The 15961-nt window shown below is 37.9% G+C and overlaps 1 protein-coding gene across 1 annotated transcript in view; it reads right to left on the reverse strand.

Moving 5' to 3' along the window:
* SASH1 (SAM and SH3 domain containing 1) overlaps window positions 1–15961 on the reverse strand; it is a 46653-nt gene that overhangs the window by 6405 nt on the left and 24287 nt on the right. The window contains exons 6-12 of the mRNA XM_030448140.1: window positions 14918–14989; window positions 12449–12592; window positions 10085–10220; window positions 9169–9338; window positions 7854–8063; window positions 7014–7164; window positions 4716–4829 (exon numbers count right to left, since the gene is read on the reverse strand). Of these exons, the coding sequence (XP_030304000.1) occupies window positions 4716–4829; window positions 7014–7164; window positions 7854–8063; window positions 9169–9338; window positions 10085–10220; window positions 12449–12592; window positions 14918–14989 (997 nt within the window). The remainder of the gene's footprint in view (window positions 1–4715; window positions 4830–7013; window positions 7165–7853; window positions 8064–9168; window positions 9339–10084; window positions 10221–12448; window positions 12593–14917; window positions 14990–15961) is intronic.

The following is a 15961-nucleotide window of genomic DNA, read 5'->3' on the forward strand; positions in this document are numbered from 1 at the left end:
TCTGAAAAGTTGTTGTGCTGACTTCACTGAAAATAAATTAATCTGGTGTACTTTTTAACAATGGATGCTTTCTCCTCATATAGCTTCCCTTCAAAGGTTTAATCCTGAGAGACTAATACACACTTCTGAATAATAAACACTGCTTGTTTTAAATACAAATGAAGGAATCTGTTTAACCTAAAAGAGAAATAGCTTGCTTTCTCTTTTTCTTGCCTTTTTTTCTGCTCAAGGAGTCTAAAAAACAAAGTATCCAGAAAACTAGCCAAGAAACTGGAGGTTACATTTGAAAAATAATGAAACATCCCCTCAAAATAATGAAATCCCCTCAAAAATAATTGTGTTTACTGGTATGCCAGCAAGGTTATTTCATCTAAAATGAAGGTATGCCTACAGGATGAATGCAAGCATTACAACAACACCCTTTTCCAGACACTGTATGGTTCACAGTTCAAATCAAGCTAAACATTACCATTTCTCCCAAATGCTAAGCAAGACAAATCACACACTAAGCTGTCTCACTCACTGTTATCTCCTGTTCAGATAGTTCAGAGAAGGCACAAAAAAACTTTTCTGGATGCACCTTTTCGAGGAGCTAGGCCAGCACCTTCTGAAAATAACTTAGAACCACATTAAAAAGACATGGGCAAGAAATGTTACATTCATTTTTTAGTGCCTTCTGGCACTAATGTCATGAGTATGTAATGAGTATGGAAAGGAATGCTCTCCTTCCATTATTCATATTTCCTAGTACATGTCTGACTTGTGCAGTAATTCACCATGTTGTCTGGGACTTGCTATCACAGCTCATATAACAAAATCTATGTACCTTCTTTTCAATCTGATATAGTGATCAGGAGTTATACTGTTTTTAAGAAAGCACACTCAGGAACCTCACCACTGAAAGAAAAGTTGTGATGAATGCTACTACTGTGCAATATAAGCTCCTACTGAGGCCATAAGGATATTTAATAAACAACATTTAATTTCTTCAGAAATGGGATATGTCTGTGTAAAGCCAGCAGCCTGGGAATACAAAAAAAGAAGAAATGGCAAATAGGCAAATGAAGGAAAAAATGAAACCAAACCAACACAAGAAAAAGAAGAATTATTTTTTTTTTAAGGAAAATCAAATCTTCAGTTCATTCCAGCCTTGCTTTACATAAAAGTAAACACATGGAGAGAATGAGAGTAGGTAAAAAGTATTTTGTCCATAAAATATGTAACTTAACACACCATCTCTAAGCTCTCTGGTTGAAAATGGTTTGAACAACAGTGATGAGTTCAATGCTACTGTTTTGCACAAAGGAGAGGGGTTTCATAATACAATTTCTCTTACATAGTTAATGGTAAACAGCAGTATCAGGAGGGCAGCTTTGATTTCTCTCTTTCTAACTATTCTTTCCATCCTCCTGACTGCCAGGTGTAATTTCATTATGCTCCTGAGACTTTAAGAATAGAAGGTAATATTTCCTGAAAACAAACTTTTAAATATCTTCAGTTGTTTTAATAAGCCAGAGAGATACATAAAAAGTTTCCACAGATGTAACATTTTCTTCCCTTCTCAGAAAAAAGAGAAAAACCTACAAGGGTTTCAATAGTTTTCATTATAGTTATGGTGCAGACATTTCTCATTATTAGAATACTAAGGAGAATCTTTACAATTCCCTGTCATCATTTGCTTCAAAACAAAGGAGATTATTTGGGGGATACTTCCAGAGATACTAGAGCTACAGCCACGAATTTTAAGTGTCTCTCTTAGTATTTTTCTCTGTATGGGAGACTGCCCTCAGAAATTCAAGTACTCAAAACCAGAAACAGAATGCCTGTCCAGACCCCAGACGTTATTAACTTCATTTAGAGAGTGCTTTCTGTGGCTATATTTTGCATGCATTTCAAACAGCTCTGGTGACACAACAAAAATGATGGCATGGTAGACCATCTGAGCCTCATTGCTTTTTCAAATCATTACAAACTAATAGAAATGCACACTACTAGCAGAAATGGCAGTGTGGCCACCTGGTTTGTTGCATTCTTTTCAGACTTACTACTTGGCTCTATGGAAACCAGGGCTTGAGTTGCTGAACAAATCAGAGAATACCACCTGATAAAACCATGGTTTGTCTGCCTTTTCAGCTCTGTGCATTGTGTGTGCAATTCTGATCTCTTCAAAACCCCTGTCTCCTTAAAAAAGCTACATAGCACAATAAGAAAAGGTTCAAATAAACCAGGCACGGTCGTGGGAATAAATGACCTGTAAAAAATAACTAACAGGCCTGCTCAGACTATGAAAACATGACTTGGGAAGAAGTATGACAGTCTATACACAGACACCGTTAGGTATGGAAGTTTTAAGGAAGACCAGGGATGTTCAAAAAGACAGTTTCAGGAAAATGGATGAATGCCAGGAAACAGTATCTAATGTTTGAAGCCCTTAAATGATTCATTCCCCAAGAGTTCTCTGGGAAGGAAAAATCACACTTGCTCTGCTCCTATACTTTCCTCTGGCTTTCTGCTTTTGGCCAGTCCTGTGAGAACCAGATTTCCAAAAATTTCCAACTGCATCTCAGACAGACAACACAAAACATGCTCAATAACTGCACTCGTGTCAGGAGTCTAAAGGAGCTCTCTCTCCCTGCCTTCTTTCAAACTAAGGACTGGGCAATATAGACTAATGTTCTGATCATGGATGGCTGCTTTCTGCTCTTGGCTTCTTCCCACCTAGCAATGAATAGGTCACAAACTGCATGTTCCTTGGTCTGTGTGAGTTGGAATAAATTCACAATGCTGCTCGAGGTACATTGTGGATACCTATGAGAATACACAATTATTTCTGCAGTGGGACCCAGAAAAGTACCTATAAAATATACACTTGTACCGCTGCCAGAGTACATGACAAACCCTTTCCTATCCACAATGTAAGAAAAGCAGAATTCTTGAACTGAGGCCAAAAGGTCCAATATCAGCCCAAAACAGGATAATATTCTAGTCACTAAAATACTATGTATAACCTTGGCACAGAAATTCTGAAGACCAATTTCCCCTTTATGAAGTAGAGTGTATTATTGCTGACCAGCACATTATGATGCTTACACTAGACAAATGATTATCCTTATTTTAGCAGACAAGAATACAGATTTTGAAAAAAATATGAAGATGAACAAGTATGGTCCATAAAATTTGCAAAGAAGGTGGAATACATTTTAGATTAACCAGCCTTGAAAAAAATCTCTGAATGAATCCCATGCCTAATGTTCTTTTCATAATGGTTTTCAAAACAAGCACCAAACACATTTGTGAGCAAAAATGATGCAGAAATGCAGAAAGCTATACATGAAAAGCAATATAAAAATCATCAATAGTATTCCACATTCTGCAAAACTGAGGTAGAAATATTAGTTTAAATCTAATACTAAGTATCTAGGCAGACAGGCAATGACAATTCCTTCTAATTCCTTACATTGTTAAAATAAGGAAAATGTCCAGGCAGCAATTTAACTTCAGTGCTATAGCTGTCATTATGATGGCACTTAGAGAGAAAAAGGAAGGAAAATTGTCATGTATGCTATATATTTAGATAATATTTCAGCATGTTTACTGTAGGGGGATTTATATTCAATAAAAAAATCCTCTCTGCTTTCAGAAATTTATTATGTTTCTGATTTTAGGCATTCAAAGCAAACTGTAATTTTCTTCAATAAATGTTATTTCTGAGTGGCAGACTGACAGAAAAGGAACACACAAAGAGAAAAATCTTTAGCTCCTATTTTAAATTGGAAAAGCAGTCACTACAAAGGGCATACGGTATCTCTATTTATTCTGTTCTTGGTTTCCTGTTTATACTGGATGATAGTGATGACACCTGAGGCCAAGCCTGTGCTCAAATGCTTAGAGTGATGAATGCCAAACACAAACCAATTTCATCTGTTTCAATATTTCACCCCTAATGACAAGTTTAGACTGTCCCTGAAGAAATGCATGCCTGTCAGCTCAACACCCTGATTTCATCAGAACAGAGTGATCTCTATTATCACCAGTCTTGGTAATTTTTCAGCACATCACCTTTAACTTACACAAGACAAGATAGTGGGAATCAACATCATAAGCACTTTTTTTCATAGTTTATTTCCTTGCCAACTTCTCAATTAATTTAACTTGATAGTGTACATACACTAAAAAGTCCTAAATCTCTGCAGCTGGCTACCAATCAGAGGAGAATGCAACATGCAACACACATAAACATGAAAAAATGGCCTAAAACAGAGAACATTTTTTCTAAACAGTTTTTGCTTAGGTTTATAAGAAAATCTCCTATTCTCAGAGGAGTTGAGAGACTTCTCCATTGCCAGTGGTCCCTTAGACATGGACTATCAAAAGTATAAGCAGTGAATCCTCATGATGCATGACAGCATGAGAATATGATAGGGAGTGTAGAAGGCAGGGGATGGCAGAGAGAGTGCTTGTAGCTTCAGGATTACAAAAGAAACATTATTTGTGAAATGTAATCTGTTTCCAACCAATGCAAATAAATAAATCAGAAACAGCAGCAATGAAAACTAACAGCTCAAGTCAAGAGGAAAAGAGGCAGTCAAAGCAAAGAAGAAAGCAAAGCATGAAGTAGCTTGTATTAACTATTAACAGGAGTGGAAAGTATATGAAATTATCTACTGAAAAAAAAATGCTGCAAGGATTATAAGGCTCATCGCTGTCACCATTACCATTCTCCAGGTTTTCACTGCTTTCATAGCAGCCAGAATCCCGAGGAGAGCATCCAGTTAGGCCTTGCCCTTCAATGAGAAGTTTTTCCTGAGATCCTGACTGGTCACTGTTACCTAGAGGATGCAAGAATACAGTGAAAAACAGGCAAACAGAAAATCTGACTTAACGCTTCAACCTTCCAACACCCTCATCTCCCCTGTCATATTAATTGACCACTCTTTTAGAAAAGAGTGAGCATTAGAAACAGACATCACAAATGTTGCAAACAAGTCATCCTGTTCTGTAATGGATTAAGAAACAGCCTCAGCATGAGTGAGGAGGAGAGCATGGTACATAATGAAAGCAGAATGGACTGTGTGTGTGCCTCAGCTGCCTTGGGGCCAAGTCCTGCAACTTATAACCATGGAAATGAATTTACAATAATGGTGTGAAAGTTCTTTCCAAGACTTCAAAAAACTCCCCAACAAACAACACCCAAAATAAAAGCAAAAAGCACTGGAAAGAACCAAACTGAATAAAAAATAAAATCCTAACCCTGATCTGCTTGCCAGAAGGGATCAGTGGGTCTGGAGAAGTTAGATACCATCCCCTAACAAAGTATGAAGGGACAAGGGAGAGACTAGTGGTAAAAATTCCTTCTTTCCTTGGTCTGTGCAAAGAGCCAACACTGAAGTGTGGTCCATTCAGGCTGCATAGGCTGGATCCTAGAAATTCACCCAGAATGTCTGGTCAGAAATCAAGTTTCATAAAGAAACTACATCTGGAGCTGAAGATACAAGAAAATGAACTTCATGATGCAAGGATGCAATTTTAGCTGAGTTGTGTTTTTGTTTTTTTCTTTCCCCTGCAGCAAAAATTCAGAAATGGCTATTCTGATTCCTATTCTCAGCACAGGAGAGGTAATTATGAGTAGAACTAAGTGCTGCTGCCCTTCCCAGGTTACAGCTGTCTGGCCCCTGTGTCTCTTTCTCTTCATCACCCTGACTTTGAGCTGGCATTTATACTTTCCAACCACTACATCAAACAGTTCTTCAAGATTTCGAATCAAAATTGCAGGGCATTTAAAAAATATTGCTTCAGGGATGTGAGCATTCTCAATAGGTTACAAATAAGAGAAGCTCATGTTAGGTGAGGAAAAACTACTTTAAGTTAAAAGAATCTAATTCTACAACTCCAGTTTTATTGGGGAATGGAGGAGGGCACAGAAAGTGTGGATGTCTCTTTGGGAAATGAAATGATCAAGAAAGCTACATGTCAGTGAAAGCTCAGGACACACAGCACCATCCAGAGGTGCTAAGCACACATCTCTAACAGAATTAGACATTGCCCACTTAATAAGCAGCTGTTTAAGTTGCAGCTATGGCAGTTTAAGCTAAAATACAGGATTTTGCACAGAAGTAGCTGAGAAACACAATCCATTCCACTGATTCTTCTCTCTGGGATACTCAATTTCTGCTAACACTTAGGGATGAAGGGGAAATCCAGTACTGTCTTAGGTTGTTGCAAATAGGAACTGAGTGAATCTAAATTTATGTCTCAAGTTACACTTTCTTTTTAAACAATTCTACTCTGCCATGACTACTGCATGGATGGGACAGCCCTGCTTCCTCCTGGTGGTAAAGATACCATCAAATGTGACTGTGATGGGTTACTCTGCTTTCCCTCATCTTTACAGCCACTTGCCTGAGACACTCCATAAAATGAACAGAATTGCAGTGCTGCACTTCAGATAGTTGAGTCAGTGTCTTGCACACTATGCCCTTGACTGGTACATTTTCTCTTTGAAAATCACTGTCTTGTCATGTGTACAACTTGAAGCTACCCATACAATCCTCCCAGTCCAAGAATCATATGTAATCAGAGGTAAAATAGGAGAAAGTTTAATTTACATTATTCTTCTCAACAACCCTCTGGATCTTTTTTTACCCTTGACAACCTTAACCTCTTCCTTCTAGTCTAGAAGTTTCTTCTTTTCTATTCCCCATGCCTCACCTCCTTAGAGTAAGTTACCTCAAGATTTATTCCTGAACATCAGTATTCTACCGGATATGTTGCACACTTCACAATACTTGACTTGGGCTATAGGGCTTGAATAAAAGAATCCTGGCATAAAAAATGCAAGTCTTTAGCCATTCCTCAAAAATCTCAATTGTGTTACACAGGATTATCCTGGAAATAACTAGATTAGGAAAAAAAGCAAAAAGATCAAAATCCTGGAACCAGTTTTCTTTTTAAGGAGTTCACAAGGTCCTTGGCAGAACTTAAGAAAAACTGAAAACCTCAAACATTCCACCTACTGTCATACTCCTGTAGAAGTTCCACTGCTGTGAGGAGAACAGCTCTGTGCTCAGGATCTCGGATGTTCAGTTCATCCAAATCTTCTTCTTCTAAAAGCTTAAAGGTATCTAGATCTTCATAACCATTGAACAGAAAAGTGGGCATGTGCTCCTGCATGGCAGAAAGAAAAGGAAAAAAAAAAAAGAAAAAAAAGAAAAGAAAAAGAGCCATAAGACAACATATTTATTTTGTTAATAAAGATACTGTAAAACATTTTCACAATGAGCAAAAAAAGCAATAGCTTAGCAAATACAAACCACTGTGTGACAGCAAAATTACAGGATTATAGCTTGTATAAACAGTTTTCTGAGTTCAGGGAGGTACTTGTTCCAGAACTCAAACGCTGCACATATTTATTTATTTGGAATGCACTGTACTAAATGGCCTGGGTAGCATGCTACCCAGATGCACAATAGGGCACATATCTGTGGGAAGGAAGAAACACAAAGGTTGATCAACATCCACAACAGTTTATTCCTAGCTCTTCTGAACAGAAATGTGGAAAAAAACCCTTCCACTATTGTTATTTTACACATTTTGGTTGCTTTTCAAGTCTAGCAGCTAGTAGCCATTCTACACAATGATTTATGTTTTCCAAGAGCATACAACTTGCAGCCTGCAGCACTTCACCAAGCCTGGTCTCAGCTATTTTTACTCTGCAGCAAAAACGTGATTCTGCTAAGTGGAGTCACAACCCTTAGGATTATGAAACTGGTGTGCATCTTCCGAAACTAACAACTCCAGAGGTGTGGTTCCCTTCCCACAACCAAAACTGAAGGATAAACAAAGAGAATTTTGACCTTTAAGTTGATGCGATCCAAGAGATCCTCAACTGACTTGGGCTGGGGTGGTCTGCTTTTCCGGCGCCTCCTGGTGGGCCTCTTTGGCTTCTCTTCTTCTTCATTTAAGACATCGACATAGATAAATTTGAAAGTGCCAACTTTGTTGTTCAAAAGGCCCATCCAAGTGCCCATGGGGGGTTTGCTGATGATATCAATGATGTCACCTTTCTGCAGGCAAAAGAAGCAGGAAAGCAATGTAGGCATGCTTTCTGGTAGATATGTAAAGAAATATGTCCATTTTCTCCTAGATTTTCATGTACATAGAATGGACTATGCTCTAGTTGCCAAAAGGTTAACCACAGGTCTTGCAAAAACATCTGATTATACTTGTTTTACAAATGGAAGAAAAGGGAATTAAGTCGCATGCCTCAGACCAAAGAGCAAGTCAACAAAAGAACCTGGAATGGACCCCAGAAGTCCAGATTCACAAGCCTAATGACACCCCAGCAGTGCATCACTGCTATTTCACTGCTCTTTTGTACTCATGTCCCTAAGCAATGCAACTGTCTGAAACCAGTGCTCATAAGAACATGCTCAGTATAAATGGTCAAAATGTCTCATCTCCTGAGGAAAGGAGGCCCATGCAAACTGAACCATGCAACACTTGCTTTTCTTAATTTGCTCCTGACCATAGGAAAGGAACAGATCCACAACTGTTTCTGTATCCTTAAAGAGACAACCTTATGTACATAGGAATTAGCTACCCTCAGAATCTTCAGGAACAAATGTAAAGAGTCAGATAGTTTGAATAGAGCACAACTAAAAATGTTAAAACCTGATATCCAGAAAAGTTAAAGGGGGGTGACAGCTCACAGTCACCAAAGTAATTCAACATTGGCTCAAAAAAAATTACATTAACTGAAATGCCTTTAAACTACACTATGTGTAGGTGCATCTACATTTCTTCAAAGGATTTTTAAAATTTTTCTATTGAGGGATTAACTCATTGTAGCAGACAAAGTATTTTTCCAATTGTTCAAATAAAATGTTTGCAAAATGGACATTAATTTGTGGCACATTTTTTTTTTTCCAGAAATGGAAGTGTCTTTCCCTGGACATGGAGATTTACTAATACTTACTTGTGTGCTATAACATTTTGCTATAATTTGAGCAAATCTTAAATATATCAGAACAAGACAGGTTATAGGTCTTAAAAAAAATTATGTAAAGTCATTAAATCACTGAGAAATGCGTGGATCTTGCAAAGAGCTCTTAATTAAGTTTTTTGCCAAAATAAATGTTTGACCCCTTAAAACCAGATAATATCTGGTACCTTGAGCTTCAGAGAGTCGGTATCATAAGGACTTGGAGTAAAATCAGTGTGAACTCTGGCTCTTCCACAAAATGGTCCTCTGTAAGGAAGCTCTTCATCATCACCATCTTCTGATTTCACACTCTCCCTGTTGCTGGTTGAGGAATCTGTTGTGCTCACTGTCTGACCACCTGTGTGAAAGACACAGTATCACTTCAAAAAAACAGAATTTCTATGTGAAGAAGGTTAAGAAACCAGCAAAGACAAGGAGAGAATTTGTCTTCTTTATACAAAATATGGTAATCAAAGTTAAAAGTCCTTAAATGCTCCTATAACTTGTGATGAGAGAGTCAGTTAAAAACGGAGCATTCTCTTCAGTTTTTTTCCCCATATATTCTTGGTTTCTATTGTTCTATAAACCATAATGAAGGAAGTTCACACAATCTGTGTCCCACATTTGTGCTCTGTTTTGTGTAGAGAGAATCTTAACTAGAGAGGTTTTTCAATACAACTCCTCTAACTAGTTAACCAGAGAACCTCAAGGTCTCCCTGGAAGGGGGATGAGAATCCCATCAGGAGTGCCCAGCAGCAAATCAGTGTAAAGATGAGCCTATTTATTACTGGCCAAAGACTGTAATTCTCACTCCAATAATTTACAATATAATAGCAGATCATTTATATTATAATAGCAGGACTCAGCACACCCAGCCAGAAAGCAGGATTTCACTTTTTCAGGGCTCTTTATAAATACAAAGCAAAAAGACTGTCTCTGCACCAAAGAGCTTACAGTTCTTGGTAAGCCCTTAATGACTAACCCATCAGTCTTTCTACTTTTTAACCGCTGCTTCTGCTTTTGACTTTCTGATTTTGCTTACTGTTGAGATCTCTGCTCCCTGAAGCCACACAAATGGAGCAAAGCAATTGCAACCAAACTTACTCATTGAGCTCTGACCACTTAAGGAACTCCTCAGGCTCTCTACTGAGCCCCCGGCTTTCAGCTTGGGTTTGTCCAGGGAGTCGCTGTCTGGCGGTGGTGACTGCGGAGAACCCGGCATAACCCCGGGGCTGGACTCCTGAAAGGGATTAAACCGTATCAGTTTGGTAAATGAACGTAGGCATTGACAGGAGCTGCTCATTCATCTCCAAGGAAAAGACATTCTGTTTTCCTACTCTTTATTAGGGTGAAATTTTCAATGAATCTGCTTTCTGTGGTACTCTGCTGTGGCAGAAAGCCTATTTTATCAGGCATGAAAGCAGGGACAGGAGGAAACAGCCCTGTCTGGAAAAGCTAGCACTGTAAGTAGAAACATTACACAAAACACCCAATTCAAAGGCTTTAATGACACATGGTATTTTTGCCAGCAGTACTTGCAAACATCAAATTCAACTTTATGTATCAGGATTTTGTACAATGACAAATAAAACCAAATCAGACAATACAAGTGAGATGCACAGCACTGTACTTTTTTTTTTTTGTTTCCACAGTGAGTTGTTAGTATCCTTGCTCATCTACCTTGGAGAAATAAAATAATTAACCAGAAAATGCAGTCTGTGCATAGTATAAATAAATGCATAAATATAAAGAGATTTTTCTCCAAATGCAATAGGTGAGGCAATTTCTCTCTTCATTCAGTCAAGCATTTTAGGAAATCAAAAAGGGTCTTTCCAAAACTGAAATTCTGTAAGCCCAGTTAAAGCAAAGCAGCAGATATGTGTGGCCAAGCTTTTGCTTGCTTGTTGGCTGGGGTTTTTTTTGTTTTTTTAAGGAAAAAAATGATACTGGCATATAGTTTCAGTCTCTATGCCAGACAGGTACCAACATTCTAAAAGGACCACACTAAAAAGTTTGGAGACAGAAGAACTATAGCTTTCATACAAGAAGAATATTTGTAGAGATGTGCAGTCATAAAACTTTTAGATGAAAGATATTATTCGCATGCTGCAGAATCATCAGAAAAAAAGTCATGCCTGCACATGACTTCAGAGGTCGAGTCAATCTTGGGAGAAAGCTAGAGAGCAGAAGTACTGCTAACTCACTGTAAATCAATTTCTCAAAGTATCCCTTTCCTAGGCAGACTTTGCAGAGGGGCACTGTAAGGCCAGTCCAACATCAAATCATCTCCTTATTGACATCAAATCATATTAGACCTCAAAAATTTTTAACTGTAAATTTAAATTAAATAATACTAACTGTAACACTGCTCCTGGTTATGAGTAAGTATGAATAACAGTCCTACAGGCAAGGGATTCTAGTGTTGCAAAGCATTACATGAAACCAGACACTTTTCTGCCTCTCTATGCTGTCTCCAGGTCTTTCAGCTTGTGGTTTTTATTTTAAATCTTACCAACTGCTCCTCTTACAAGCACTAAGGCTCTGCATTAACACCAAAAGGCAGATCTAGTGGTGCATGGGTCCCTTTCTGTTACCACTTCCCAGTGCAAGCATCCATGCGATCCAGCGCTCGGGATGAGGCCACCTGGGGGCGACGTGAGCCAGGGAGAGCTGTGCTCTCTCGGTGGCTTTTTAGTTTTTTAGGTTTTGGGTTTTGTTTGTTTTATTCTTTTTTTTTTTTTTCTTTTTTTTTTTTTTCCTCTATTCCTGACACATTTCACGTGGCAAGTTTGGTTTTAAAGAAAGTCTGAGGAATTTTTGACACCCTATCAAAGCAAAGGACCCAAAGTATAACAAAAGGGAAAAAGACAGCAATTGTTCTTAGGCCACCGAAATTCAAAACCTAATTTAAAACTAATGTACTTCAAGTTTGCCTTTAAGAATAAACTATTAAAATCTGTAATGAAAGAATAATAGGAAAATCTTCTGTGGGATGCCCTTTTCTGACTATAGTGTGCCTCTCTTTAATGGGTTGCTGCAGAGGGCAAGCTATGATGGAGAAAAGAGCTGTAATAGCAGAGAGGAACTGTGTATGTGAGATTATGCTGGGAATTTAAACTAAGGTGAAAATTGCAGATAAAATATATTACTGTGACCCTGTGTCACAGACCAGTTCTCTTAATAAATAATGATGATAGATAAAGAAATGGAAATATATAAAGAGATGTGTAGTGCCATCAACCACAGGCTTCTGCTGATGAGCTTCTTGAACGAAAATCTGAAACACATTTTCATGATTTGGCATCTCTAGGAAGCCATTTCACAGTGAGGGATTTTGTAAGAACATAGGAATAAGCCACACCACATGGTCTTGTTAGAAATTTCTTCAGAGTTGCCTTGAAGCATGAGAATCAATACTGATTATCACTTCTATATTATTAAGTGGATTCCACTGCAGATCTTACATACCTGTTCTGAGAGGGAGCTGCTGTATTTTTTAGACATCCTTTTCTTCATGGTTTCCTTTACAGACTTCACCTTTTTGCCCAGAGATATACGGGAGGCAGAAGGTGATTTGATCACTTCTTTATAAACAAAGTCTCCCTCTTTGCCCTGCAAAATAAAAAAGGGCTTAAGACCTTAATACAAAGGCCAGTTTCTCCTCAGCCAGTAGTCATTGCAGAGGTTTTCCAGGTAGAAAAAAGACACCAGCATGGTGCCTTGTTTACTGTTCTAAATTCAGTGTTGAGACCTTGTGCTAACCACTGCAGTAGTACCTGACTCCTAGGGCTTGATTTGTAACCTTTCCTGCAGGTGCTGTGTGTAGATATCTGTTAGGAAGACTTCATCCCTTTGAGTTTCAGGTAAGTATTTGACCTTATACAAAACCCCACGTTTTCAGGCTAAGCCATACAACAGTAGCTGTGGTCTATATTACATTCTGTTTCACAGGACCAAAGGCACCTCTGAGATCTTAGCCATATATATCTGTGTGCGTGGGTATATAGACACCTACATTTGGCTACCCAAATTTACTTTTTATTTTCAGGCAGGCATTCATTTAACCTCTCTTGATGATTCTTCTTTGTGGTTAACTGTGGATTGTTTAGAAAAAAGAAAAAAAAATAAATCCAAACTACTAAATGCATCAACCATGACAGAAGGCTATACTTGCAGAGCTATTCTTAAGACACACAACACAATACTGCTGAACTAAATTGGCTGGTCCATATATATTGGATGACACAGGCCAGCTGCTTTGAATGCATTTAACCTTTTCTAAATCAGCTTATGATACCTAGAATTTACTTATGCCACAAGCACACATAAAGAATTAACATGGATAAGTTGACATTTTGCCAAACTTACTTGTATGACTCAGCCCTTACTCAGATGGTCCAGGCAGCACATTAGGCACAGTCTTTCATTCTGCAGTGTGTCAGGAACCATGGCAAGGTAGCTCTATTAGAGAACACCCTCCCTTGGCAAGGGTGCACAAAAGGACCAAAACAGACTGGCCAAATAGACTGACTACTGCATTTGGTCTCTAAGTTGGTTCAATAATCCTTTGGAGGACAATTTAGGTACATAACAAACTCTAAAATAAGGGTACCTTATATATTCTACATAAAATACTTATCTTTTTTCTAAATTTATACATGTTTTCTATTTTACTAATGTTCTTCCAAAAGGTTTATCTGGTGTTCAGCTGATATTTCATTTCTGATAATTATATATTTTTCCTTTACAAGTTGTTTGTGATTACAATTTCTTTGATAACTTTTGGTCTTTTAGCAAAAACTAAGGACAGTGCTTTGCCTTTTCTTTTTGGAAAATAAAATCTTCCATTTAATGACTTAAATGCTTTTAATAAAAAGCCCTTGATCTGCATCCATTATTATGATGTGCTGCATCTCTCCTACTACTGATGCCAGTAAAGGGAAAACAATGTTTAGGTTTCAAACTTTCCTATATCAAAACCAAAATGAACGAAATGTGCCAAAGTATCTATGTTTAAACATAAAAACTAAGTTTGGAAGTTAACTTTTTTTTTACTAAGTTGATAATTAATGAATAAAACAACCACCCACTGTTCAGGCCAATTTAAGGGTAATTTATGAAGTCAAAAATAAACCAAAAACCAAACAAAAACCAACAAATACAACCTTAAAAAAATCCCAGCTGACATGAAAAAATTATATAATGCTAGCATATAAAATGTTTCACAATTTAGACTTCAGAGAACAGAGAAGGTATCAGAGCCAATGTTGAGACAGAAAACATACATGGGCAAAAGGAAAAAGATGTTAGCAATTTAATTTGATATAATGTTCTGGCTCATTTCTATTATTATTTTTGGCCGCAGGCTGACCAACAGTAACTCTGTGATCAACAAGAGTAAAATAAAATGGAATTAATTCTCAGAGGGGGTGGATTTTTTTTAAACACAAAGAGCTGTGAGATCAATTGCACAGCATTCAGCACAATAGGATCCTGATCTACTCCAGAACTCTTAAGATACAATAAGAAAACAAATAATAAATCTCATACATAATGACTGCCACCCAAATAACTTGCTGATCTTCAGCAAATGAAAGTTGGTTTCATCATTCCAAATAGTAACTATTTTTGCCAAGAAAGCAGAGTAATCATGTATTTTGCCTGGGGTGATGCTCCGAGGAAGTCAGACTTAAGAATAGCCCACAGATGCGAGGCCAGATCTGCACTTTAATCACTTATTCCTGCCTCTTTACACATATGGATATGGGTGGGTATGTTTTCCTCAAAGCTAAGGAAGTTTGAGGTTAACAAAGATACTTTGCTTTCTTGGATCCCCAAACTGTTATTACAGACCTAAATTACACTTCAGCCTATTCTAACTCCATCACACATTTCACTTTATGCTATTTCAAGTCTGTGCCTTCTTGTCAAACTCACCATTTGGTCAGAACTGTTTCCAATATGAAGGGAACGATTTGTCAAATCAAATCCTCCAAAGCTACAGGTTCTCTGCAAAAGAAAAAAAGAAAAGAAAAAAGAAAAAAAAAGGATGGATCCAGTTCTATCACAGGGATTAGCTTATTCAGAACAACTGCGATTTAGAGAGCATCAGTGAAAACACAAATGGCTGCAAAAATGGGAACAAACAAACAAACAAAAGGATGGGACATTATAAAACAAGAAATCTACTATAAATTAAGAAATCTGTTATAAATCAATTTGAGTCATTTGTCTTTTCCGTAGACAAATCCTTGGCTTAAGGTCTGCTGCTGCTGAGTCATCTATTGCCTACTCTTGAAAGAAAAACTTTTTGGTCTGAGGAAACTGTTGATCTTATGCATCAAGTTTTCCAGGGTGCTGGCAACTCCACCTCATCACTCTCATCTGCCTTCATAAATAAGTCCACAGTAGCACTGAAAAAGAGAACCACCAATCTTTTAAAGCATTGAATAACCTACCTTCTGGGTCTGGCTCCACAGACTTCATTTCCACTGAAATCCAGGGAAATGCTAAGGGCCTTACAGGGCAAACCCTTGGTAAGAGGAGGCAAAAACCAGCCCAGCTGTCCATAAGCATTATGTCCTCAGAGTTTTAGCAAGCCCTGATTTCAGATGAGGTATTTATCATTACACCTGTGGAGATGACACATGGCAGCTCTGCTATTTCTGGGAGGAAGCATGCTCTGTTTACAGTGCCACAATAACCTATTGGAGTGACCCAGTTCTGGCTGAATACACAGGTGCAATTTATCATAATCACCCCGATTAGAGCAAGAAAATCAGCACTATGATACTCCTTGCCTCCCAAGCAGTACTGTTACATTTCCACAGCCAGCCATTGTTTAACTGTGGGACATGAATCTCTGCTAAAGCTTTGGTATCACTTGAAAAAAAGACCAGACACTAAGAGGGCTCTCAAGACAATCTGGATTTTTCTTTGCAATCCAGAGGGCAAAAGCTTTTGATTTTTCATTTAGCCACT

This window comes from Calypte anna, chromosome 3 (genome assembly GCF_003957555.1).
Source record: "Calypte anna isolate BGI_N300 chromosome 3, bCalAnn1_v1.p, whole genome shotgun sequence".
Taxonomy (NCBI): Eukaryota; Metazoa; Chordata; class Aves; order Apodiformes; family Trochilidae; genus Calypte; species Calypte anna.